This window comes from Chiloscyllium plagiosum, unplaced genomic scaffold, assembly GCF_037043375.1.
Source record: "Chiloscyllium plagiosum isolate Xiang-an unplaced genomic scaffold, Cpla_swu_hap1 HiC_scaffold_16, whole genome shotgun sequence".
Taxonomy (NCBI): Eukaryota; Metazoa; Chordata; class Chondrichthyes; order Orectolobiformes; family Hemiscylliidae; genus Chiloscyllium; species Chiloscyllium plagiosum.
The window spans coordinates 50284456-50311920 of record NW_028270154.1 but is presented as its reverse complement, the minus strand read 5'-3'; the positions used below and the strand labels follow the sequence as shown (position 1 = coordinate 50311920).

Sequence of the window (27465 nt, the reverse complement as noted above, 5' to 3'; positions counted from 1 at the left end):
TCTCCCAATTTTGACAGCGGAAGTAGCTGGTGAACATCAAAGAGTGGAGCGGTCATCCAGCGTGGAAGTGTTCTGGAAGATACCTTCAAGTCACTTCTCAATTCAGTGATTTGAATACCCCGCAGTTGGTATCCACTCCCAGTAACATAACACAATCATGTTTTTTGGTGAGTTCTGCCGATTATAACACTTAAGAACACCACAGGTGGAAGAAAACGCCTTAAACCAACAGCGTGCAAAGGTGCGGTCAGGAAATCTGTGCCTGGTTTTGCGGCATACCTCGTTAATAGCTCTGCAATGAACACAAGCACTCGCGGTATCTAATAAACGGGGAATCTAGTTGCAGAACAGAAATGTATGCGAAAGAGTGGTAAGCAGTCACTCGAACTTGCTTCTACTCTGTCTACAGCAAAAATAGACGCTTATTTTCCCCGTGTAATAGCGGCTTGGTTAAGCCTGAATCTGTGCGGCTCTGTTCTGACAAGCTGCTGAATGTGTTATACATGTGTGTTGCCTGATGGTGGTGAGGTGGGTAGGACAGTCTTATTTGCCGAGATTGTCCAGAAATTACACTCCACACAGGAGAGTGCAGTTTAAATTGTGGAGCACTGGGCGCGGATACGACACTCAAACGGAATGCCATTTCCACGGGCGTTATGCAATAGCCTGGGAATGATAAACTTTCTCATCTCATGTACACTCTATTTGCAAGCCGTCTGTCAAGGTAAGGAAACAAAGACAATGCTGCTGGATTAACGTTTAGTGGAGAAAAGATAACTTTGTTTTGCAATTGTGCTCACGGTAATTTATATAATCGTAATAGTGAGAAATGACCGCTTTAATGATGCTGTCAGGTCAATAGTACATCTCTCTGCCAGTTTTATTTTGGATGCTGTACGGGTTGTTGTTCCTGGGGGAGGGTAAACCCGGCTACCTACACAGGTTCGTTGTCTGAAGCACCGTTGTTTTTCCCGAACGCAGTCCTTAATTCGATAACTTCGGGAAGAAGTTAAACGGTGCAAACTGACCTTCTGAAAACGTTCCTTCCTGCAGCGGGCCATAACACTTTATTAAAGCAGTGATTAATGATTTCCCTCGCCCGGGTGGTCGGTACATATTTATACCTAATCAAGGACTTGAACTTATTTTACCAATCGAGTTGTGATAATATAACCACATATAGGTAGCTTTTATTCAGTTATGTGCAATGTAACGTGCATGTGGGTAAGTATAACTGGTGAGCGATGTAAAACATCTATTCAGAAAACAATGCCGTTTCATCCTCTACCAACACTGAATCGTTTCATTTTTTTCCCCTATGTTAAACTTTGCTATCTTAAGTGGAATGAGCTTTAGAAATCAGACCGCAACAGTGGCGATGCATAAAATGCGTGATGAAGGATGAACAAATGGTTGATTTTTATCTATTATTTATTGGGCTGTACTGGGGCTTGGCTTCTGTTGTAGTCATTCACGTAACTTGAGAACAATATTGGATATGAGCACAAGAGGGGAATGGGAGGAAACCGGGGCCATAATACAAGAGCCAAGATGGTGATGACCAGATGTGACCTGATCAGTTGAGTTTTTGGGAACATTGAAGAAATAAATGTTTTCTGTATCGTTACTACCTTTTTTGTAACAGATGTCATTTATCATGCACAAATTAATATTGTAAACAGAGATACGTAATAGTTATAATAACTAGTGAGCGCCTTCAGTGCTTGCAGGGTACTTGGGCTCGTCCGTAACGGACGGTGAAGGGAGACGGGAGATCCGTGCCCCGGGACAAATTTCTATTTATGGAGTATTTGCCTGGGCAAGGATGGGAGAAATGTCACTTTCACACAGACTGAAAGATAAGTTCTTTAAACCCAAGTCCAAGTTGATTTACTGGAACAGCCCAGGGATGGCTCCTTTTGACTGCAGTTGGCTAATGTGAAAGTTGAGGTTTGTTTTAAATGGGGAAATTGGGTTTAAACGTGAATTCGCTTTCTAGAAATAAACCTTTACCGGACCATGTTTTAGTGGTGACCTCGATGTCACCAAATCTATGACGGGAGTCCTTCTAAATGTTGTTTCTGAATTATTTAGGAATACTAGTCAGCTTTTCCAGAAACTGGTCAACAGACAGAAATACCTAATCCTCGGCGCAACTGTCACTCCTTTCCTTGACGTTTTCCCCCCTCTCTGAAGAAATGCACGGCTGAGCTTGTCCATTTCAAGGACGTTGAAATGCCCTGTCAATTTGTTTTGTCACAGCTTAGCAGTTTTGTTATCCCGGTTTTTAATAGTTAAGTACATTTCGTCCAGGGTGATATTGGGCTAAATGTATATGTAAGGATGTGTCACGTCGGTAGCACATCGAAAGTTCGATTAGAATTGATTGAGCTCGAACTCTTGTAGTCTACGTAGGGGAAAAAAAAAGTGTATTCCTGTTTCAAGGCACAATGCCATTCACTTTGTATTCTTTACACAGTATGTAACAAAACTGTGTAGCCTTCACAATACTGGCCAAGGAAAAGAATTGGATGTGGCGGAATTAGTTTATTTGGTTTACCAAATAGGACAGTGATAGTTTTTTTTTGCGAGAGTTTTTTTTAATCTTTGAAAACAACTGTTTTACAGTCTTGTTTTCCATGTTCCACTTAGTGTTCAATATTAAATATTGTCAGTGTCATTTTCCGAACATTTATTTTGAAAGCTTAGTCATGTCAAGTACTTTTGAATGATTTTATTGTAGGACAATCTGAAAGTTTGAACTGCAGCATTTGTTTAAATGCAAATGGAAGAAACGATTCACCGGGGTGTGGTATGTCAGTCTGAAGTGTGATTGTATCTTGCTGGAGAACTTTACAGTTAAAATCCGGTTTGAGGGGGATCTATTGTGAACCACCTGGGATGGGATTTGGAAATATCTCCAATACATAGTCCGGAGGAAACATGTTAAACAAAGGAATTATTCTTAGTGCAACTTTTTTGCTGTAAAAGAAAATATACTCTTGCAATTTGGAGATTATCAAACATGTAAAATCTTCCTGCTGCCTTTATAACGTTGCAAATGTGTTTGAGGGATTAAGGGGAATCTTTCTCTCCACCCCCTCACCCTGATTTTTCTGCAACACGTTTCTTTCATTGGTTCCAAATCTTCTGTTTAAAACTGAGACTGAAATAGTTCTTATGCAATTTGAATTTAATTGAAGTCTTTGATCATGCAAATCAGCTATAAGCTGTGAAGTATCTTCTATACTAAAAAATAAAAGGAGGCGTCTGGTGTGTTGGCTTTCATTAGCAGGGGGATTGAGTTTAAGAGCCGCCAGGTTATGCTGCAACTCTGTAAAGCCATGGCTAGACAACACTTGGAATATTGTGTTGAGTTTTGGCCACTTCCTTATAGGAAGGATATGGAAGCTTTTGCGAAGGTGCAGAGGAGATTTACTAGCTTGCTACCTTGACTGGAAGGCAGGTCTTGTAATGAAAGGTTGAGGGACCTCGGGCTTTTCTCATTGGAATGAAGAAGGATGAGAAGTGAGTTGATAGAGGTGCACAAGATGATGAGAGGCATAGCCATAGAATGGATAGCCAGAGTCTTTTTCCCAGGGCGAAATGGCTATCATGAGGGGGCATAATTTTAAGGTGATTGGTGGAAGGTTTAGGGAAGATATCAGAGGTAGGTTCCTTACAGAGTGGTGGGTGCGTGGAATGCACTGCCAGCAGTGATAGTAGAGTCAGATACGTTTAGGGACATATGAGCGACTCTTCGATAGGCACATGGTAAAATGAAGGGTGTGGGGGTCAGTTTGATCTTAGAGTAGGCTAAAAGGTAGGTACAGTGTTGAGGGCTGAAGGGCGTATGCTGTATTGTTCTATTTTTTAAAGGGCACCTAAATGTGTTTTTGGCAAACATGGGTATGGAGATCATTTGGTCGGAATGTGCAGGCTTGGTGTTACATTAGTCATGTGAACTTGTGGCTTTCACAATGTAAAATAAATTAAATTCTAACTTTCTGCACAGAGGTTTTCCTATTTGTGTAGCACAATATATCACTAGCTGGAACAAGCATCCACTGGGTGATCCAGAGGCTTATGGAGACATTCTTCTTGGTTCTTTAGTGATTAGGAGGTGAAAATTAGTTTCCAGAACAGGGACATTTCTTTATGTGGCCTCTGAATAACATGCTAATAGCCTTTTGAAGACAAGCAGTCATATTTAGCAATTATATCTTGATCACGCACCAAGTGTAAGAAGATTAAGGAGACGAAATTCCACTTGCCTCATCACTGGTGGAGATAGCAGCATTGTGTTAAAGTCTGTGGAGTAGTTATCTAGAGGCTCAGAGTTCAGATCTCTGCATGGTGTGAATTAACTTTCAAAATCTGAAATGTAAAGCTACTGTCTATAATGAGAACTGTTCATTGTTTTTAATTAGTTCCTATTATTTTTAAGGAAGGAAATCTGCCATCATTGCCTGATCTGGCCTATGGGCTCTCTGACCTCTTGGGTCCTTTTCAGTTCTATTAGTGGTGGGCAACAAATACTGGACCTGCCGAAGATGTTCACATCCCATGGAAGATTTTCCAAAAAAAACCCTTCTGCTTTCAATGAACTCCATCCCATCTATTTAATGTCTTGGGGGTGGGAGAGAGAAGAGATCCCCTGATTCCTAGTTAAATCACTAAGTGTTACATATAATGAACAGAGGAAATGTGTACATTCTAAATCCCACTTGGCCCCCCCTCCCCTCTTTTCTCTTTTCCGCCCTCAACCTTGCTAAATACAATTGATAGAACTACTTAACTGCAGTGACAAATATTATAAAGCAATATTCATACCAATTATGTTTTGCCTTTTTGAAGAAAATACAATTTACATGGTCATATATTTGACAGCAACTGAACCTACATCGTTATCTATATCTATACATTATTCTTTATTCAGGTCTGGGCAATTAAGGTTACATATTTGTAAGGTAGCCACTACTAACCACTTGTAAAAGTGAAAGCGTAATGTTTTAATCATATCCTACTATGGCTCCAGACCATATGACAAAATAAACCACGTGAGACCTCTTTTCAGACCACTTGGCACTGCTTGGGCTTTTATAGCATTGGCATGCAATTTAATTTCTATGCCTCCAGGAATAATAGGTGGGAGGGTAACAACATATAAATAATGCTGCTCTCCATACATTCTCAAATCTAGTTGCCAATCTTTAGCCCTAAATTACATTGATTCTCAATTATAGTCAAAAGGAAGGATGTCTCTGAGGGTGCCACACATTGCTACACACAGACTTTTGAAGCCTACTTGTTCTGTGGAGGATGGCACTGGATTTTGAGTGCCATCCTTCGACACAGCAGCTAAAAGGCTGTGAAATGCATCCACCTTTTGTTTTTGATGACTTGTAAAAATCCTTTTTTGAAATGACCCTTAGGGATCTACTTCATTGGAAGCAAGCCATTGGTCTTTGCCCAATAATATCTAATTCACATGTAAATTCAACTGCTGTTTGTGTGATTTTAGACTTCCCGATACAAAATTCCCTGTTCCAAAACATCTTGCTGATTCACAAATGCTCACCAACCCATGTATTTAATGTGAGAAGTCACCTCACTACAGCACTTTATTTATTATTATTTCACAACATGGAATGGCAAAACCCAGCTTTTGTTTCCATCCCTAATTCACTGTGAAGGTAATGATAAGACAGCTTTTTGAACTGCTGCACTCCATCTCCCGTAAGTACACCCACAGTACTATTTAGGAATGGTGATAGAAGTTTCTGAACCAGCAAGGGGGAGGGGAAAATACCTAATAATTGTACCAAGTGAGGATAGTATGTAATTCAAAGAAGGGGAACTTTGCAGCTGGTATTCTTGCAATAAATGTGGATAGGCCTGGAGGTTATTTCTGTATGGGTTCAATTACTTTTTTTTTTCTTTTTGAATGAGGAGATGAAAGTAAAGGTTTTGACATTTCAGTTTTACTCACCTTGCACTGCTCTCCAGTGATCAGTTCTAAAGATGTTTTGTTGTTTTCATAGTCAGAGCATTTGCTAAAATGATGCACCTGTTATAAATGGAGTGCTCTGGACCTCCAACTGTAACAAGTTTTCGAAGAATTACTCTTCAAAATAACATTGGTCTCTTCCTTTGACTTAATTGTTTTGAGATCTATCCCTTTATAGTGTTACCACTCAATCGGGCAGCACACTTGACATTAAACCTTCTATTCAGTTTGTAATCACAAAAGTTAACATTTTTAAAGAAATGTGTAATATCCCCAAACTGATTTTTCAGACCCAGGTTGATAGAAAGCATAGACTAGATTTCTACGTTTATTTCTAATTTTTTTTTTGTCATTAGACTCTAGCTGCAGGTAAACAGTACTAAATTAAACTCTACAAATTAAAACTAATCCTCTTTTAACTCCCCCCCCCCCCCCCCCCCCCCCCCCCCCCACCAAAAAAAATGCACATAAACAAGGTAAAAACTAAAATGTTTAGAGGGAAAACTAGGGAAACCATTTCATTTGTCATTCACACAATCTATTGGGTTGGTTCTTGCTGATCTGAATGTTCCTTCTTGACCTCTTTCCAAATGCTTCCACTGATTTGCAAAAAGCACAAAGGTGGCTGTGACCTATCCATTTCAGAGTCACAACTTGCATCATCTGCTGAAGGAAAACTAAGCTGACTTTCTTCAAAGTCAAAAGTCACGCTGCCTGCCTGAGGAAGGAGCAGGGGTCAGAAATCTTGCGATTTCAAATAAACCTGTTGAACTATAACCTGGTATTTTGTGATTTTTCAGACTTTGTCCACCCCAGTCCTACACTATCACCTCCACGTGATTTCTTTAAAGTAGCTTACTGCAGAGAACTAAAAGTGTTTGGAAAATCTGGTTGCTCTTCTGGTTTGAACTAGCTTCTGTGTTCACATCCCAAATTATTAGCACTACCTGATGATCAACCATATTGGCAGATGGAGAACTTTGTTTGGCCTCTTGGTTTCACCTGTCCTCAGATTACTAGAAACAGCAGCTATAGAAACCAGGTTCACAACAGGTATCAAATTCCTCACTTTCAATACAGTCATTCTTGTAAATTCTTGGGTTTCAAAACAGTTGTAAAAAGCAAGTCTTTACAATAACATGCCAGTGTTTTTCTGCAAGAATTCATAATTGTGAAATAACATGGAGTTCTCAGCTGCTTCACTGAAGAGTATGAAAGGTCTGCAATTCCAGTAAGTAAATGCTGCTATGAACAGATCTGTGAAAATGGAAGGTGAACTGCAAATGACAAAATGAGAAAGATATATGAAAGTTATGTTAGCCAGGTTTCATGGAGCAAATGTGGTTACTTGTGAATACTCCCAATGGTTTTGGAGATCGATACAACTGAGAGTTATGCTTTTTACACAAAGCAGCAGCTGGCTGTTGGGACACTTGGTTTGGCTGTTGCCTTTTTTTCCATCCTGGTAAAGTCACTGATTTTCTGCTTATATAGTAGCACAGCCCTTTTATTTTGAGGTTTTTGCTGGTTTTTGTCAACCTTCTCACAATGTGGACTGTATCTATGTAAAAAGAAGTGTTCGAGTTCTGTTTCCTGATGAGCCTTTTTTTAAATTTCTACTTTCCCTGTATTATATGTTGGCCCAATCATCTCGAAGTCAAAATGTGTGAACATCAAAGCTCTTTGGTTTTGTGACCTCACACTTTTAACTAAATGCCAAGCTTGTTAAAAATAACATTTTGGATTAGACAGGAAAAACGTGAACCAGTCTTCAACTTTTCCTGGCGTTCAAGTGTAATGTTCTGTCTGCCAGTGGTCTCTGTTTCCCTGTTTTTCTCAATTATTTAAATAGATTGAATCTAGCATTTGGTTGGGTGGCTCCAATTTGAGTGATCAGTTTCAAAAATAATGCCTTTTTAAAAAGTAAGTGATTTTAGTACCTAAATTTGAATAAGTATATTGAAAAGTAATTATTTCATCAAGTGCTGAAATCTTTGTTTGAATCAGGGATGTACTATAGTAATTGAGAACAAATACAGCATTTGATTTTTAACCATAAGCACAAAGTAAAGAACCCAAAGATGGAAGGGTTCGATCAGAGTCAGTAGCATTTATTAGAAAGTAGATGGAATAAAATATTGGTCAAATGATCAGTGCAGTTCAACATTTGAAGCTATAGATTTTTTACTCTGTAATCTTATACCAAGACGTTTGTGACTCATCATTGAAATGGTCTGATTTTTGATTCAAAATGGGAATGACTAGGTGAGGGGTGTTTTGAAGGTTCTAAACACTCTATTTTGGTGTGAAAATTCAAAGGAACATAAATCATAATATAAAGTGGAACTGTTGTTATACCTGCATGATGAGACATTGAGTACATTTGATGTTTTCTAGATTCTGGAAGTAACTAACTAGTTTGTTGACACTCCATATCTTTTTTGCAAGGTTTGTGAAGGTTTTTAGCTCAGGTTGAGGTTTAGGGTGTAGGTTTTCTCGCTGAGCTGTAGGTTTGATATCCAGACGTTTCATTACCTGGCTAGGTAACATCATCAGTGGCGACCTCCAAGTGAAGTGAAGCCGTTGTCTCCTGCTTTCTATTTATATCTTTCTCCTGGATGGAGTTCCTGGGGTTTGTGGTGATGTCATTTCCTGTTCGTTTCTGAGGGGTTGATAGATGGCATCTATATTTATGTGTTTGTTTATGGCGTTGTGGTTGGAGTGCCAGGCCTGTAGGAATTCTCTGGCATGTCTTTGCTTAGCCTGTCCCAGGATAGATGTGTTGTCCCAGTCAAAATGGTGGTTTGTTTTAATCCGTGTGTAGGGCTATGAGGGAGAGAGGTTCGTGTCTTTTTGTGGCTAGCTGGTGTTCGTGTATCCTGGTGGCTAACTTTCTTCCTGTTTGTCCTACGTAGTGTTTGTGGCAGTCCTTGCATGGAATTTTGTAGATGATGTTGGTTTTGTCCATGGGTTGTACTGGGTCTTTTAAGTTTGTTTTTGTTTGAGAGTGTTGGTGGATTTGTGTGCTACTAAGATTCTGAGGGGTCTTAGTAGTCTGGCTGTCATTTCTGAAACTTCTTTGATGTATGGTAAGGTGGTTAGGGTTTCTGGCTGTGTTTGGTCTGCTCGTCGTGGTTTGTTCTTGAGGAATCTGCGCACTGTATTTTTTGAGTATCCATTATTCTTCTTGAATACGTTGTATAGGTGGTTCTCCTCTGTTTTCCGAAGTTTGTCTGTGCTGCAGTGTGTGGTGGCTCATTGGAATAGTGTTCTGTTACAGCTTTGTGTGTGTTGGGATGGTTGCTGGTGTAGTTAAATATTTGGTCAGTGTTTGTCGGTTTTCTGTATACTCAGGTTTGTAGTTCTCCGTTGTCCTTTCTTTCGACTGTGATGTCCAGGAATGCGAGTTTGTTGTCGGTTTCTTCCTCCTTGGTGAACTTTATGCTTGTGAAGGTGTTGTTGATGTTAAATGTCTCTTCTATCTTGTTTCGTTTTGTGATGACAAAGGTATCATCTATGTAGCGGACCCAGATTTTTGGTTTGATGGTTGGTAGGGCTGTTTGTTCTAGGCTTTGCATTACCACTTCTGCTATGAATCCTGATAGCGGAGATCCCATGGGTGTGCCGTTGGTTTGTTTGTAGATTATGTTGTTGAAAGTGAAGTGGGTGGTGAGGCACAGGTCCACTAGCTTCATGATGTTTTCGTTGGTAATGTGATTGATGGTGGTTGGTATGTGTGTGATGGTCTCTGCTAAAAGTGTGGTAAGTGTTTCCTTTGCCAGGTCGATGTTGATGGAGGTGAACGGTGCTGTTACGTCGAATCAGAACACTATTCCAACGAGCCACCACACACTGCAGCACAGACAAACTTCGGAAAACAGAGAACCACCTATACAACATATTCAAGAAGAACGGATACTCAAAAAATACAGTGCGCAGATTCCTCAAGAACAAACCACGACAAGCAGACCAAACACAGCCAGAAACCCTAACCACCTTACCATATATCAAAGAAGTTTCAGAAACGACAGCCAGACTACTAAGACCCCTCGGAATCCTAGTAGCACTCAAACAAAAACTAACAAACTTAAAAGACCCAGTACAACCCATGGACAAAACCAATGTCATCTACAAAATTCAATGCAAGGACTGCCACAAACACTACGTAGGACAAACAGGAAGAAAGTTAGCCACCAGGATACACGAACACCAGCTAGCCATAAAAAGACACGACCCTCTCTCCCTCGTAGCCCTACACACGGATTAAAACAAACCACCATTTTGACTGGGACAACACATCTATCCTGGGACAGGCTAAGCAAAGACATGCCAGAGAATTCCTACAGGCCTGGCACTCCAACCACAACGCCATAAACAAACACACAAATATAGATGCCATCTATCAACCCCTCAGAAACGAACAGGAAATGACATCACCACAAACCCCAGGAACTCCATCCAGGAGAAAGATATAAATAGAAAGCAGGAGACAACAGCTTCACTTCACTTGGAGGTCGCCACTGATGATGTTACCTAGCCAGGTAATGAAACGTCTGGATATCAAACCTACAGCTCAACGAGCAAACCTACACCGTAAACTCCATATCTTTATCCAATTAGGAGAATGCATTTTTAAAAATTCAAACAAGGTCTGTTAAAATTGAATCCAGAAAGGCTTCTTTTCACAAAGAATAGTGAAAGAGTGGAATTACCTGTGAAATAGAAAGTAACTATCTATTACTTTAAAACATGTTAAAAGTGACATTGATACTTGGCAGGTAAAGGTATCAGAAGCTAATTGCAAAGGGTGAACAATTGGGTTTACAAAAATAGATTTGCTGTGGTTAACAAAATAGTGGTTTAGACACAATGGGTGAATGATTTTATCTTTGGGAAAAGAAATCGCCTTGTCGCTGCACTGATAATTCAGTGAAGTTTTCTCCCCCCATTTTAGACTTCCAAATACAGAGAGAAGTGACTTATTTTGGATTACTACTGTCACCTCCTGTTAATATAGCTGGTGAATTCTTGACATGATTAGCACCATATACTAGGAATGTCTCCTTTTTATATAATGGAAAGTTTTGAGAATTTACATTTGTGTAGATGCAGCTTCTTGATATGGCAGCTGAACTTCTTGCGTTCAGAAGTTTGGAAGTGGACAGTTTCTGCTGTGTTCATTGAGATGAGGAAGGAGATTTATTTTTTGATTTAAGAGTCAGGAAGCCACTTTACCACAGGGTTTTGAAATTTCTGTTCTAATGTTTGCTAGATGGCCACCTAAATTTTGAAGCCTCAATCCAGTGTGGAATATGAAAAATATCCAGTTGGTAATGTAGCAAAAAAAACAAGTAAACTTATGATATTTTGCCTGAACTTGAATTATTATTCAGTAAAGGAAGATAAGGAAATTACAGGAGTGGTGAAACAGGAAGATGAAAGGAAATAAAATGTGTGGTGTAGCAAGTATGAAAGAAAGTTACATCATGAATTGAATCAGTCTTGGAATCTTATTTAAATTTCTTGCTCAACGTTTTATATTTGAGTAAAGGAGCATTTTTCTTTGGGGCAACACGACTTAAAGATAGTGATATTTGCATTGTTTTCCTGTGCCTTCATTATATGGATATAGTAGCTAATTGGTAACCATATGGCAGTGTTTGCTCAAGCAATGAGCAGCTGTTAGATTGCAGTTGGATTCGTGGCTGTAAGGGGAAAAGAACACATACTGATAATTCATTAGCTCTTTGTGATGTTGCTTTGTTTATATGGGAACTTGAATTAAATTCTGATCAACTGATTTGAATTGAATTTGACCTAATTCAATAGTTCCACTGCACTCTGTCCCTAGACAGACTGTGCCTTAGTATCAAATAGGAGCAACACATGGTTCATGAGAATCTAGTAGTCGTGGAGATTTTGTTTTATCGTTAGCTTGATTTTAATTATTTGGAATTGTAGCTGATTTAAAATTGGTAGCGCAATATTGTGTTTCACTTTGCAGGAGTGGGAAGACACATAATTGTGCAAATGTATCTGCGTTTAGCTTAAAACGGAATTGGCAGCTGTTGTGTAGCTGGGCATAAACCAATGGGATGTGAATTATGATTGGAGCTGAGAATTCTGAACACCTATTGCCTCAATAAGGCAGTGATTTTACATTTGTATTGCACTCCCGACACTGAGGTAATGTATTAGAGTATGTTTTCTCCACTTCTAATGCATGATCTCAATTTTAACTCTAGCCAAACACTCTTCAAAGACTTCACTAGCTCTCATTCTCCAGCAGTTGGATAATGTGCACTTATTTTATTTGCTCATTTGAATTGTATGTTTCAAACACTCTAGGAGGAGAAAGCTTTTGGGGGTTAAATGTCTGTTTGAAGATGGGAAGGAAGTGGTTTGCAATTATTTTGAATACTTTTCATTAAAACTGTCTACTGCAGAAAAGATTTGGAAATGTATCTTCATAGGCAGATTAATATAACATTAAGTTCTGGAGTTGGTACTAGGTTAACTGGAAATTAGGGCAAGTATGATGGATCAGAACCCTAAAGTGTATATTGAAATGTTTTGCTTTTAATTCTGAAAGGAGAACTGCTATAGGGAAAGCTGCAGATTTAAATTCACTGGCAAAGATCTGTGCAAAGTCCATGAAATGTCACATATATGTTGTCTGGAAAACATCAAATGGAGACTTCACAAAGAGAGAATGAGGTGGCACTGTCTTTCCTCATTGTCACCTCTTGCAGACATGTCTGTTTAACCCTTTCACAAAAAGTATTTCCCTTTTATTTCTAAAGTTTTGACTCTACAGTAGTGGACGAGTGAATGATCATTTATGTACCAGTCTGCATTCAAATCGTAGTATGCTGTGAAGGTCAAAAATTATCCCTCTAGTTACCCTTGTGTTGCACATAAAGACCTCCTTTTGTGTGAAGCAAATATGTTTGGTTTTTTAGCAATTGGACTGAGGAACTTTAGTCAACCTCCAAAAATCTCAAAAATGACCATCTTCCAGTATCAAAGTTACTGGTGATCTTGCAGCGGTGGCAATTTTCCATTGTTTGTGGAAAAATTCAGACTGATATGTATTTTTTTAGACTCTCTTATTTATAAATCTGGTACTAATTCTTAATTTTCTTTGTTAATTCAAGAATGCCTGGTTAAATTGACTGACTGTTTTTAAACATGTTCATTTGGACCTGGGGAGAGGTAGCCACAAGGCAAGGAATCCTTCTTACAGATTAGCTTAACAAACCAAGAAGGTGAACACAAAAAAGGAACAGAGCCATTTCAGCCCCTCCATCCAATCCTTGAGGTTAAGTTTGCGGTATCCTGTTTGGAACCATGATGAAATTGGATAGCTTCTTCTGGGATCTGGTTGTCAAAGCGTAGTTTGACAGGTTACGTGGGTCAACACAGAATTGTTCCCTTCATGCTGCAAATTTAAGATGAAGATTTGATTTTAATTTCTGTATTTTCTAGAAGAATCATTTATGCCTTGTAATAGCCTGATTATCGTGGACATAAGTGAAAGAATGATTTTACTAAACAGCTCCTCCACAGTTTTGTTGATTTTTAAGAACAAAATAGAGACTCATTCTAGTCCATTGTGATGTGGACCCCCATTTGCCTGGGGATCTGCAATATTTGTGAGCAGCAACAACAGTGAGGTTCTTCAACCTGAGTGGGGCATGCTTACTGCTACACAGGGTAAAATCTTACAATTGCTGTTTAAAAAAACTGTTATTTAATGGAGAAATCGATTAAGGAATGTGCTTTTCTGATGCTCTTTGAATGAGTCACCATATTTGCAGTCTATTTCAGGGTTTCCTGACCAATTAGTGGAGTGGGTTAACTTTTTTTTGTCAGAAGTGAAAGATTTTGAATGGCCCTCAGCTTGGTTTACAAAGACTCACTAATATTTTAGTTTTGCGGCTGCAGCAACTGCAAGTAAGAACACGGGAGAAACAAGTCAGAAACCTGTTCCCTAGGTTTCTAACTCCTATCCGGAGGACCTGCTGGAACATTTGAGGGATTGCAATGAGATGACTTCTTTACTGAAGTTAAATGAGGGTCTCTTTAGTTATTGGACTGTCCCAGTGCTTCAAATGCATGTGAATATTGTCTTATAAAGATGTCTTTAGTTTGAGTCAAAGTCTAATGTTTCCTTGATATGCCACTATACAGAGCTAAACTGTTTGTGATTGTATGTATATGTACAAAAATATTTCATGAAGAAAGATTTTTAAAATTAAAAAAAAATCAATTTTTTAGAATTGACCACCCCCCCCCCGCCCCCCCCCCCCCACCACCCCACCACCCTCAATGTGCCTGGGTGATCCACATTTTAGAATGGTGGGAAAATTAGTGTAAATTTATTTGACAAAATGGCGCCTTTTGGCTCCTCCAGCATTCTCTTACAGTCTTCAGAAACCTTATTGATACTTGGCTAACTTTTCAAACACCACCTATTTATCTTACAAGGCAATAGTCATACTTGTCACCCATTCCACCAATGTTGTCTTTGCTATTAACAAAGCAGTTGCCAATCCTCTGTTTTTTCTACTTGAATGAACAAACAATGTGAGAAGTAGTGACCTATGGGTGCTCGGAGATGGGGTGATCCCTTGCGTGCTAGACTTATGTACAGCCATTTGCAGTACATATAGATCTGACACACCGAAGGAGCTTGTGTTGTAAGAGGCTGTAATTCTTAATGACCTGCTGAGATTCTAAGATACCCAATGCACTTGTGCAAGATAATGCAGGACTTGTGATCCAACAGGAAATGCTAACTCCCTGCATGTATCCATCCTGGCCTCTCCTCAGAAGATTCTACTCAAGGTATAAAACAGGAAATACAAATTAGATTTGTTTTTTAAACAGAAGAAAATAAAGATTATGGAAGAGATGGGGAAACCTATGTTTTAGAACTGGGGTGGGGAACCTGCGGGCTTCTAGGCCATTGTATGTGGCCTTTTGAATGAATCCAAATTTTGCAGAACAAATCTTTTTTTTTATCCTTTTTATTATTTTTATTTTAATCTTAAAATGAATGTATTTAAAATACCAGAGAGTAAAAGAAAATTCAACAAAATAATCCTCACAAACTGACCGCCACAATTTAAAAAAAAAAATTAAGTCATAAGGGCTATTTCAACACCTGCTATGCTCATGATTTAGTTATAATGTGACTCTAGAATATACGGTATCTTCCCTGCCTGATTGGCGCCACTACCGCTCGAGGCTGGTTGGCAAGAGCCTGTGGGTATCCAGGACGCCAATCAAGATATATAATTGAAGAATATATAATTGAAGTTTCTTGGATGCAGCCTTATTAGATTATGACTAACATAATACATCCTTCTAACATGAAAAGGTTCCCCACCTCTGGTTTAGAATGTTTCAATGAAGCAATGAGGCTTCATGCTTGGATATTTTTCCAACTCTGAGAACTTAATTTTATCACTTCGCTCAGTCCAACAATTCAGTTGCATGGTCAAGTTTTCTAAGTTCATGCCATTGAACTGATTTTCAGTGTCAGGTGTATTGATGAGGCCTGTAAAATGTCTTGTCGATGAGCATGGCATCTTTTTTACCACTAGTGTTTTGCTCATGTATGTGGATGCTGCTGGTAGGGCCAGTGTTTATTGTCCATGAATAAAATTGCCAGTTAACTGCCCCAATATGGTAGGCAGTTTGTGTCAGCTATGTTCATTGATAGCCAATAGTGACATGCTGGTGGACTGGAGTTTTGCAACAAATCAGCCTTTATTTGAGAGGCTGTATGGAAAAGCTCAGACCTGTAAGCCTTGCATCGGTGGTGGGTAAGTTGTTAGAGATTCCTGAAGGACTGGATTTACATGCATTTGGAAAGGCAAGGACTGATTAGGGATAGTCAACATGGCTTTGTGCGTGGAAAATCATGTCTTACTAATACAATTTTTTTGAAGTAACAGAGGATTGAAGACAGAGTAGCAGATGTTGTCTAATTGGACTTCAGTAAAACATTCCAGGTTCCCCATGGTAGACTGGTTAATGAGGTTAGATCATTATCCAGAGGGACCCATACAATTGGATTAAAAATTGGCTTGAAGGTAGGAGACAGAGGGTGGTGGTGAAAGGTTGTTTTTCAGACTTAAGGCCTGTGACCAGCAGTGTGTCACAAGGATCAGTGCTGGTTCCACTGCTTTTTGTCAATTTATATAAATGGAGGACTTCTGTCCTTAGGAGACGGGGGGGCGGGGGGGGGGACTTTTTTTATATAGAGGTGTATGAGATCATGAGAGGCATGGATAAGGTGAATGCATTCAGTCTTTTTCCCAGGGTTGAGGAATCAAGGGCTAGAGGGCATCAGTTTAAAGTTTGAGGGGACATGAGGGGCAACATTTTTAGAGGATGGGACACCTATGGAATGATCTGCCAGCTGACTATAACCTGGTGTGTGATTTTTAACTAGACAAATGAGGTGTTGTATTTTGGAAAGGCAAACCAGGGCAGGACACTTTTTAGTGGTAAGGCCCTGGGGAGTGTTGCTGAACAAAAGACATAGGGATGCAGGTCCATAGAAGTGGAGTGGCAGGTAGACTGGCATTTGGCATACTTGCCTTCATTGGTCAGAACATTTAAATATAGAGTTGGGATGTCATGCTGTGGCTGTGCAGGACATTGGTGAGGCCACATTTTAGAATATTATGTACAATTCTGGCTGTCTTTGTTTAAATCTGAAAGGTGCAGAAAAGATTTACAAGGTGCTGCTGGACTGGAGGGTTTGACTAGGGAGAGGTTAAATATTCTGGGCCTTTTTTCCCCTGGAGTGTTGGAGGCAGAGGGGTAACCTTTATCGAAGTTTATAAGATCGTGGGGGATGGATGAACAGCCAAGGAATTTTTTTCCTAGGTTATGGGAGTCCAAAACTTGAAAGCATAGTTTATGGTGAGAGGGGAAAGATTTAAAAGGACATGAGGGGCAAACTTTTCAGTGTGGTGTGTGCATGGAACAAGTTAGAGGAAGTGGAGGTGGGTACAATTACAACACTTAACACCTTTAAAAGGCATTTGGGTGGGTAAATGAATAGGAAGGATTTAGGGGGATATTGGCCAAATGCTGGCCATGAGACTGGGTCTGGGATGTCCAGTTGACAAGATGGACTAAAGAGTCAATTTTGGTGCTGTTTGATTTTGACTTACTGTTATCTAGAATCAGATGTGGGCCAGGCTGGGTAAGGTGTGACATATTTCTTTCAGTTATGTTGCTTTATATGATTAGGCTAGCTTTTAATTTCAGATTTTCATTGATTCGAATTTTACTATCTTCTATGGTCGCATTCAAACCAGTACATCCAGAGTATTTGGTTGTGTCCGTGCATTACTATTCCAGTCTCAATAACATTAAATCACCAACTCCCTGCACATTTTCACTGCCAATTGGCAGTGATACCATTCAATTTAATCAATTTACAATGATGGACTTATTAGCCTAGATTTTGCATAAGAGTACAGCTACATTTCCATTGCCATATAGCCTGATATATAATTTTATGACCCAAAAATACTTTCATAAAGTTCAGCTACATGCTACAAACTATTTGTTACATTCAATATGTTTCTATAATAGTCACTGTTTACTGTACAATTGACATTTACATAGGTTAGATTGGATAAGGATAATACATCTTCTAAAAAACTAATGAACAATTTTTTTAATGCCAGTTTGGCAACCATATTGTTATATAGCTGCCTTCCAGGGTGTGTGTTTTTTCTCAAGATGAATTAAAATCCTCAAACTGCTGAAGTGGGATTTGTCCTCCCTATCTAGCCTAGTCATTTAACCACTATACCAGTTTAGTTAATATAAATTAGATTATTGTTGTTAACCTTTGAATGTCATTCACTGGGTACACTACAAAAGCTATAATTAATTTCAATTGGTCAAAGTTGTTGCTATCTTCCTCTAATGTAGTTGGGTATATTTGGCTCATACTGAATTGCTAGCTGATACATAGCAATAGAAATATTATGTTAGTGCTCAAAAAGAATGAAGTTTTGTCATTTTCATAGCAACAGTCAGATATTGAGTAATGATAATTCTTGGGAACTTTCAAGCACTTCCCTCAGTCTGAATTTGGGTCAATTTTGTTCCTTCTATATCCCTTTTGGCTTTAAAATCTATTGAATAATTTCTGGAATGTGGTATCTTGTTGGTTGTCATCTAATACTTTTCCCAAAAATATTGTCCCTGACATGGTTTTCATTATCTGGGTGGGAGGAATCGCAGTAAAAGTCTTATCCTGAAAAGCCTTAACCTGTTTTCACATGATGTGTACGTTTACGAGAACTCTATGGTACTGATTAGGCGGAAACATTGCCAATCCACCTTTTAATCTCTGGTGCTTGAGGCAATTGATTTCAATTGCTGTGCCCTGAGTAACCTAGGCACATTCTAGACAAAATCAGCTAACTTGCCACCACTTCAGGATCAAAATTGCAACCTTGTCATTCATTGTCTAACCTTGCTGAGGCATGAATGAAGCCCAAAGCTAATAGCTGACTAAACCTTAAAGATCAGAGCTTTAACATTTACTCAAATTTGAAAAATTCAGAGACCTGCTTTTATGACTGTGTACATGGATACATTTGATCTAGTCAGATTTAAAAGATCTGGAAACTTCCAGTTGGGTATGTGGCAGCTATTAGACTGAAGACAATATGGTATAAAATGTTCTGCAGAAAATGCTTGAGTTTTTAACTCCATATTAAGTATTCCCATCACAATTGTCCAGATGCTGTGCCATAAGCTGATTACCAGAATTTTATGCTTTTTTTTAAGATATGCATCATCTGTAATATTCTCCTTTACAATTTAGTCTTGTTCAATATCCTAATGTTTTTGAACTTGAGTAATTTTAGAAGTCACTTCTACGTAGAGGTATGAGTGAGAATTGTGAATACTTTGAGCTATAGATCTAATCATCAACTAAATTGAGATGACTTGACCTCATTGTCTCTAGATTTGAGCTGTATTCAAATCTAGTTTCAAAAATGAGAGGATGGAACTATTCTCATGAACAAAGACTATCTTCCTTTTTTCATATTTTGTTTTTAAAATAGTTATGATAAATGTTAGGTTCATGACATAGTTAACCAAGTTGAATCCAGAAAGGACAGAGCAGAAAAAATGAAAAGAGGGAGAAAATGATGCGAACAAGTCTTCTTTAAACCTAAAAATTGTAAAAGGATGGGGCTCTTTATCGAACAAAAAAATTAATCGATTGAAAGTAGGGGGAGCTGATGTCCTAGCAGTATTATCGCGAGACTGTTAATCCAGAATAATGTTCTGGGGACCAATGTTCGAATGCCTCTGTAGAAGATGGTAAATTTGAATTCAATAAAATGTGGAATTCAGAGTCTCATGAAACCATTGATTGCTGTAAAAATCCATGTGGTTCACTAATGTCCTTTTTAGGGAAGAAAGCTGTCATCCTTACCTGGTCTGGACTACATGTGACTCCAGATCCACAGCAATATTGTTGACTGTCAAATGCCCTCTGGCAATCAGGGATAGCCATTAAATGCTGGCCTAGTTAGTGATGCCCTCATCTGTGAATGAACTTTTTAAAAAAGTTGGCATAGCTAAGGCACTGAAAGAATGCATTGCAGGTGATTTGCCGAAGAAGAGGATGTTGCAAATATCAAGAGGAAAGAAAAAAGATATAGAATGCAAATCTTTTTTATCCTTAACACTTTTCACTGCTATTGGAAATCTCCAAGCACTTTACAACCAATAAGTAGTGATGTCTGCAGGGAGCTAGTTGTCCTTGTTCATAATACACACAAAAAATACACAAAAAAGCAATTCTGAAGTCAAGTGGTATGTTAGCCTTTATCACAAGAGGATTTGAGTACAGAAGTAAAACTGTCTGTTATCAACTGTACAGAGCATTGGTTAGATCACACCTCGAGAGGTGTGTGCAGTTCTGGTTGCCTTGCTTAAAAGATATATTGGGAGTTCGGTAGAGGTTCGTAATTCCATCCTGAGATGTTGGGAATGCTCTGAGGAGTAATTAAAGAGACAGGGCTTGTGTTTTTCTGATGTTTAGAAGAATGAGATGCAATTTCCATTCAAACATTTCAAAAACTATTTAAAAGGATGTACAGAATAGATGCAGAAAGGGTATTTTCCCTGTGAATCGGATCTAGAACCAGGTGACACATTTGCCAAAATGGAGGCAAGTAACTTATTACTGATGCAAAACTGACTGTGGCAAATCTTTGGAATTCTCTGCTCCAATCATTACGATCCAGGCGGATTAATAGATTTTTACAGGTACTGATGACATGACACCAAGAAATAGTGATGTGAATGATCAGCCAAGAAAAGTTAAAGCTCATGGTCTCGGAGGTATTGACATAGATTGAGAACTGGTTGGCAGACAGGAAGTAGAGACTTGGAATAACAGACAGTGGCAAGGGGCATACCGTAGGGTTCAGTGCTGGAATCCCAGCTGTTCACAATATACACTATATAATGATTTGGATGAAGGAATTGAATGCACTATCTCCAAATTTGCAGGTGATACTAAGCTGGGTGGTAGTGTGTGCTATGAGGAGGATGCTAAGAGGATACAAGATGATTTGGACAGATGACTGATGGGCAAATACTTGGCAAATGCAATGTAATGTGGATAAATGTGAGATTATCCACTTTTGTCGCAAAATAAACAGGCAGATTATTATCTGGTGGCAGTTTAGAAAAAGGTTTGGTGCAACAAGTCTTGGGTGTCATGGTAGAATAGTCGCTGAAGGTTGACATGCAAGTGCAGCAGGCAGTGAGGAAAGCTAATGGCATGCCTACCTTCACAGCAAGCGGATTCGAGTGTTAGAGTAAGGTTGTCTTGCTGCAGTTATTGCAGGGCCTTGGAGAGATCACACCCTGAGTAATGTGTGCATTTTTGGTCTCCCAGTCTGAGGAAGGGCATTTTTGCTATTGAGGGAGTCCAATAAAGGTTCACCGGACTAATTCCTGGGATGGCAGGACTGACATATGAGGAAAGACTCGATTGATTGGGCTTGTACTCACTGGAATTTAGAAGAAATGAAGGGGGAATCTCTTTGGAAACATTTAAAATCCTGTGGGATAGGACAGGCTGGATGTGGAGGAAACCTTTTCCCAATGTTGGGGAAGTCCAGGACTGGGGGTCACAGCCTAAGAATAAGGGGTAAGTCATTCAGGACAGAGATTGGGAAGGATTTCTTCCTTCAGAACCTGTAGAATTTTCTCCCACAGGAAGCTATTGCAGCCTGTTCATCAGATATATTCAAGAGGGAGCTGGACATGGCCCTTGCAGCGAAAGGGATCAAGGGATATGGAGATAAATCGGGAATGGGATACTGAAATGGCATGATCAGCCATGATCACATTGAATGGAGGTGTGGGTTTGAGGGGCCAAATGGTCTACTCCTACAACTATCTTTTTAATGTTTCTATTTAGAATGGTGGAGTAAACTCGCAGGGCTGAGTGGCCTGCACATGCTTCTATATTCTTTTGGAATCTACAAAATGTTGCAACAAATTTGCATTCAAACAGCAACTAAAAACAATCTGACTAAATCATTCTGGCTTTGTGATGTTGATGTGAGGGAGAAAGATTGGTCTGGACCTGGGTGAATTTGCTCCTTTTTAAAATAGTACGATGGGATCTTGCGCATCCATGGAGACAGGTAGGATCTCTTTAACATTTCGTTCAGAAGTGGGCTTCTCCAGCACTGAACTACTAGCTTGATTTTTGCACTCTGATCTGGAGTACGACTTAAACCTGGAACCTACTGAGGGGGAAAAAAAAATGCCTAAACTCCTGTCAACATTCTGAAGTATACCCTGTCAGCAGTATTTGAAACAGAGGTTAGGGTGCAGTTAATAGATACTGATACGTTAATGGCTGACACATTTAATGGGTTATTCAAACAATTTCATCTGTAAAGGTAAATTAGATCAATAAAAGACTTTTCCCTCCAAAGAAAGCATGGTAGTACACTCAGCCAAATATTATTTATGTTAACTTTAGCTATGTAGGTGTATAATCCCTGTTTATTCCTGGAGTCCCCATAATAGTTAAAGATTTTAAAATAAGCACGTACAATACTTCAACTTACTTGATTTCCAGACAAAACCTGGACTAAGTTTCTGTACTTATTTATCACATGTAATTAAATTCTAGCTATAGATAAACTGTAGGGATAAATCACAACAAATTAAAACCCTAATCTCTTTATATTCTCAAAGAAAAATAAGTTGTGGGCAAAGGAAAGCTGGAAGACAGGTCAGTAGTCCTAATTTATAAATGGCTGAGACAATCCTTTGATTCTTCTTATGGTGGTCAGCTTATTAATGCTCAGTTGCCTTTCTCCAGGTGCTTCAACTAATTTCCAAGAGACAGAAGTTGGTTGGTTCGTTTTCAAGTCTCCAACACTTCAGCTAAGAGTCGCAGCTTAAAACAGAAAAGATGCTAAGGGGAAGATGAGCTATTTTAATTTTTTTACTGCAGAGAAAAGACACCACTCCTGTATTGGTGGCGATCAAGTTTGCTTTTGTTCCCAGCCCAAAGCTGTTAAGTTATCTAAGGACCAATCACTGATATGTTGTCAGGCAAAACATTTTTTTTGTCATTGGTCAATGGACCGGTTATTGGTCAATTGTTGCCATCTATATGTGCACAGAACCTCTTATCTTCATCTGCAATTGCTGTTGTTGTTTTGGAATGGCTATCTACACATGTTTTGGAGATGCCGATGTTGGACCCACAGGGAGGGCCTCAACCGGGACCTTGGGTTCATGTCACAGTACAGGTGACCACCATTGCACTACACACACACACACACACACACACACACACACACACACACACACACACACACACACACACACACACATACTCCTCCACACTCTCTCTCTCTCTCTCTCTCTCTCTCTCTCTCTCTCTCTCTCTCTCTCTCGCACACGCACACGCACACACTCCTATACACACATACACACGGACACACAAACACACACACAGACACCCACACACACACTCCCGCACTCTCACATGCACCCCCTCACAGGCTTAAGTCACCCTGCGCGCATGCGAGCTCACACGCGCTTACACTCACACGCGCTTACACTCACACGCGCTTACACTCACACGCGCTTACACTCACACGCGCTTACACTCACACGCGCTTACACTCACACGCGCTTACACACACACGCTCTCACACTCACTCTCTCTCACTCTCACACACTTTCTCTCTCTCACACTTTCTCTCTCTCACACACACACACACATTCTCACACACACACACATTCTCACACACACACACATTCTCACACACACACACATTTACACACACTCCCACACTCTCACATGCACCCCCTCACAGGCTTAAGACACCCTGCGCGCACACACACTTGCACACACACACTTTCACTCTCTCTCTCTTTCTCACACACACGCTTACACACACACACGCTTACACACACACACGCTTACACACACACACGCTTACACACACGCTTACTCGCGCACACACACACTTACACACACACAAACACACACACTTTCACTCTCTCTTTCTCACACACACACTTACACACACGCGCTTACACACGCGCGCTTACACACGCGCGCTTACACACGCGCGCTTACACACGCGCGCTTACACACGCGCGCTTACACACGCGCGCTTACACGCGCGCGCTTACACGCGCGCGCGCACACACACACGCGCGCTTACACGCGCGCTTACACACACACACGAGCGCGCTTACACACACACACGAGCGCGCTTACACACACACACGCGCGCTTACACACACACACACACACACACACTTTCACACACACACGCGCGCTTACACACACACGCACACACACACACTTTCACACACACACGCGCGCTTACACACACACGCACACACACAGCCACACACACTCCCACACTCTCACATGCACCCCCACACAGGCTTAAGTCACCGTGCGCGCACGCGAGCACACACTCTCACTCACACGCGCTTACACACACGCGCGCTTACACACACACGCTCTCACACTCACTCTCACACTCACTCACTCACTCACACTCTCTCTCTCACACACACTTTCTCTCACTCTCACTCTCACTCTCACTCTCACTCTCACTCTCACACACTTTCACTCTCACACACTTTCACTCTCACACACTTTCACTCTCACACACTTTCACTCACACACTTTCTCTCTCTCTCACACACTCTCTCACACACACTCTCACACTCACACTCACACTCACACTCACACTCTCACACTCACACTCACACATTTACATACACACACACACATTCACACACACATTTACACACACTCCCACACTCTCACATGCACCCCCTCACAGGCTTAAGACACCCTGCGCGCACGCGCGCACACACACACTTACACACACTTTCACTCTCTCTCTTTCTCACACACACGCTTACACACACACGCTTACACACACACGCTTACACACACACGCTTACACACACACGCTTACACACACACGCTTACACACACACGCTTACACACACACACTTTCGCTCACACACTTTCACTCACACACACACACTTTCACTCACACACACACACTTTCACTCACACACTTACACACACTTACACAAACACAGACACTTTCACTCTCTCTTTCTCACACACACGCTTACACACACACGCTTACACACACACACTTACGCTTACACACACACACACTTTCACACACACACACACACACACACTTTCACTCACACACACTTTCACACACACTTTCACTCACACACACACACACTTTCACACTCTCACATGCACCCCCTCACAGGATTAAGACACCCTGCGCGCACACACACACTTACACACACACTTACACACACACTTACACACACACTTACACACACACACTTTCACTCTCTCTCTTTCTCACACACACACTTTCACTCTCTCTCTTTCGCACACACACGCTTACACACACACACACACACGCTTTTACACACACACACACACTTACACACACACACGCTTACACACACACACTTTCACTCACACACACTTTCTCACACACACACACACACACACACACACACTTTCTCTCACACACACACACACACACTTACACTTACACACACACACACACACTCCCACACTCCCACACTCCCACACTCCCACACTCCCACACTCCCACACTCCCACACTCCCACACTCCCACACTCCCACACTCCCACATGCACCCCCTCACAGGCTTAAGACACCCTGCGCGCACGCGCGCACACACACACACTTACACACACACTTTCACTCTCTCACACTTTCTCACACGCTTACACACACGCTTACACTCACACTTTCACACTCACTCACACTTTCACACTCACTCACACTTTCACACTCTCTCACACTTTCACTCTCACACTTTCACTCTCACACTTTCACTCTCACACTTTCACACTCTCACTCACACACTCTCACTCACACACTTTCAACACACACTTTCACACACACACTCTTTCTCACACACACTCTCTCACACTTTCTCACACACACACACACTTTCTCACTCACACACTTTCTCACTCACACACACACACACTTACTCACACTCACACTCTCACACACACTTTCAACACACACTTTCACACACACACACACTTTCACACTCTCACATGCACCCCCTCACAGGATTAAGACACCCTGCGCGCACGCGCGCACACACACACTTACACACACACTTACACACACACTTACACACACACTTACACACACACTTACACACACACTTACACACACACTTACACACACATTTACACACACACACACTTTCACTCTCTCTTTCTCACACACACGCTCACACACACGCTTACTCACACACACGCTTACTCACACACACGCTTACTCACACACACGCTTACTCACACACACGCTTACACACACACATGCTTACACACACACACGCTTACACACACTTTCACTCACAGACACACACTTACACACACTTACACAAACACACACACTTTCACTCTCTCTCTTTCTCACACACACGCTTACACACACACACGCTTACACACACACACTTTCTCTCTCACACTTTCTCTCTCACACTTTCTCTCTCACACTTTCTCTCTCACACTTTCGCTCTCACTCGCTCTCACTCGCTCTCACTCGCTCTCACTCGCTTTCACTCGCACTCGCTTTCACTCGCACTCGCTTTCACTCGCACTCGCTTTCACTCGCACTCGCTTTCACTCGCACTCGCTTTCACTCGCACTCGCTTTCACTCGCACTCGCTTTCACTCACACTCGCTTTCACTCACTCGCTTTCACTCACTCGCTTACACTCACTCGCTTACACTTTCACTCACACACGCTTTCACTCACTCACGCTTTCACTCACTCACGCTCACATACTTACACTTTCACACACACACACTTTCTCACACACTTTCACTCTCTCACACACACACACACACTTTCACACACACACTTTCACTCTCACACACACACACACACTTTCACACACACACTTTCACTCTCTCTCACACACACACTTTCACACACACACTTTCACACACACACTTTCACACACACACTTTCACACACACACTTTCACACACACACACAGACACCCACACACACTCCCACACTCTCACATGCACCCCCTCACAGGCTTAAGTCACCCTGCGCGCACGCGAGCACACACTCACACTCACACTCACACGCGACTCACACTCACTCTCTCACACCTCACTCACTCACTCACACACTACTCTCTCACTCACACTTCGCTCACTCTCTACACTCACTCGTCACACACACTTCTCACACACTTTCACTCTCACACACTTTCACTCTCACACTCGCTTTCTCTCTCTCTCTCACACACACACACACATCACACTCCCCACACTCTCTCATGCACCCCCTCACGCGCGCACTTACACACACACTTACACAAACACACACACTTTCACTCTCTCCTCTCACTCACAACACACACACACACACACACACTTTCTCTCTCTCACACACACACACTCCCACACTCTCACATGCACCCCTCACAGGCTAGAGACACCCTGCGCGCACAGCGCGCACACACAAGACTTACACATCACACTACGGTAACACACACGACTTTCACTCTCTCTTCTCTTTCTCACACACACGCTTACACACACACGCTTACACTCACACTACACACGCTACACTCACACACACACTTTCACACACACACAGCACACACACACACACACTTCTCTCTCTCTCTCTCGACACTCACACTCACACTCTCGACATGCACCCCCTCGAACAGGCTTAAGACACCCTGCGCGCGCGCACACACGACTTACTCAGCTACTATACTACTCAGCGGACACTCTCTCTCTCGCTTTCTCACACACACGGCTTACACACA

General features: G+C 41.0%; 1 protein-coding gene across 1 annotated transcript in view; it reads left to right on the top strand.

Moving 5' to 3' along the window:
• The first annotated feature begins 218 nt into the window (after positions 1–218).
• Positions 219–27465, top strand: part of unc5a (unc-5 netrin receptor A) — a 627961-nt gene continuing 600714 nt past the window's right edge. The window contains exon 1 of the mRNA XM_087995374.1: positions 219–724. Coding sequence (XP_087851500.1) covers positions 637–724 — 88 coding nt within the window. The 5' untranslated portion in view covers positions 219–636. The remainder of the gene's footprint in view (positions 725–27465) is intronic.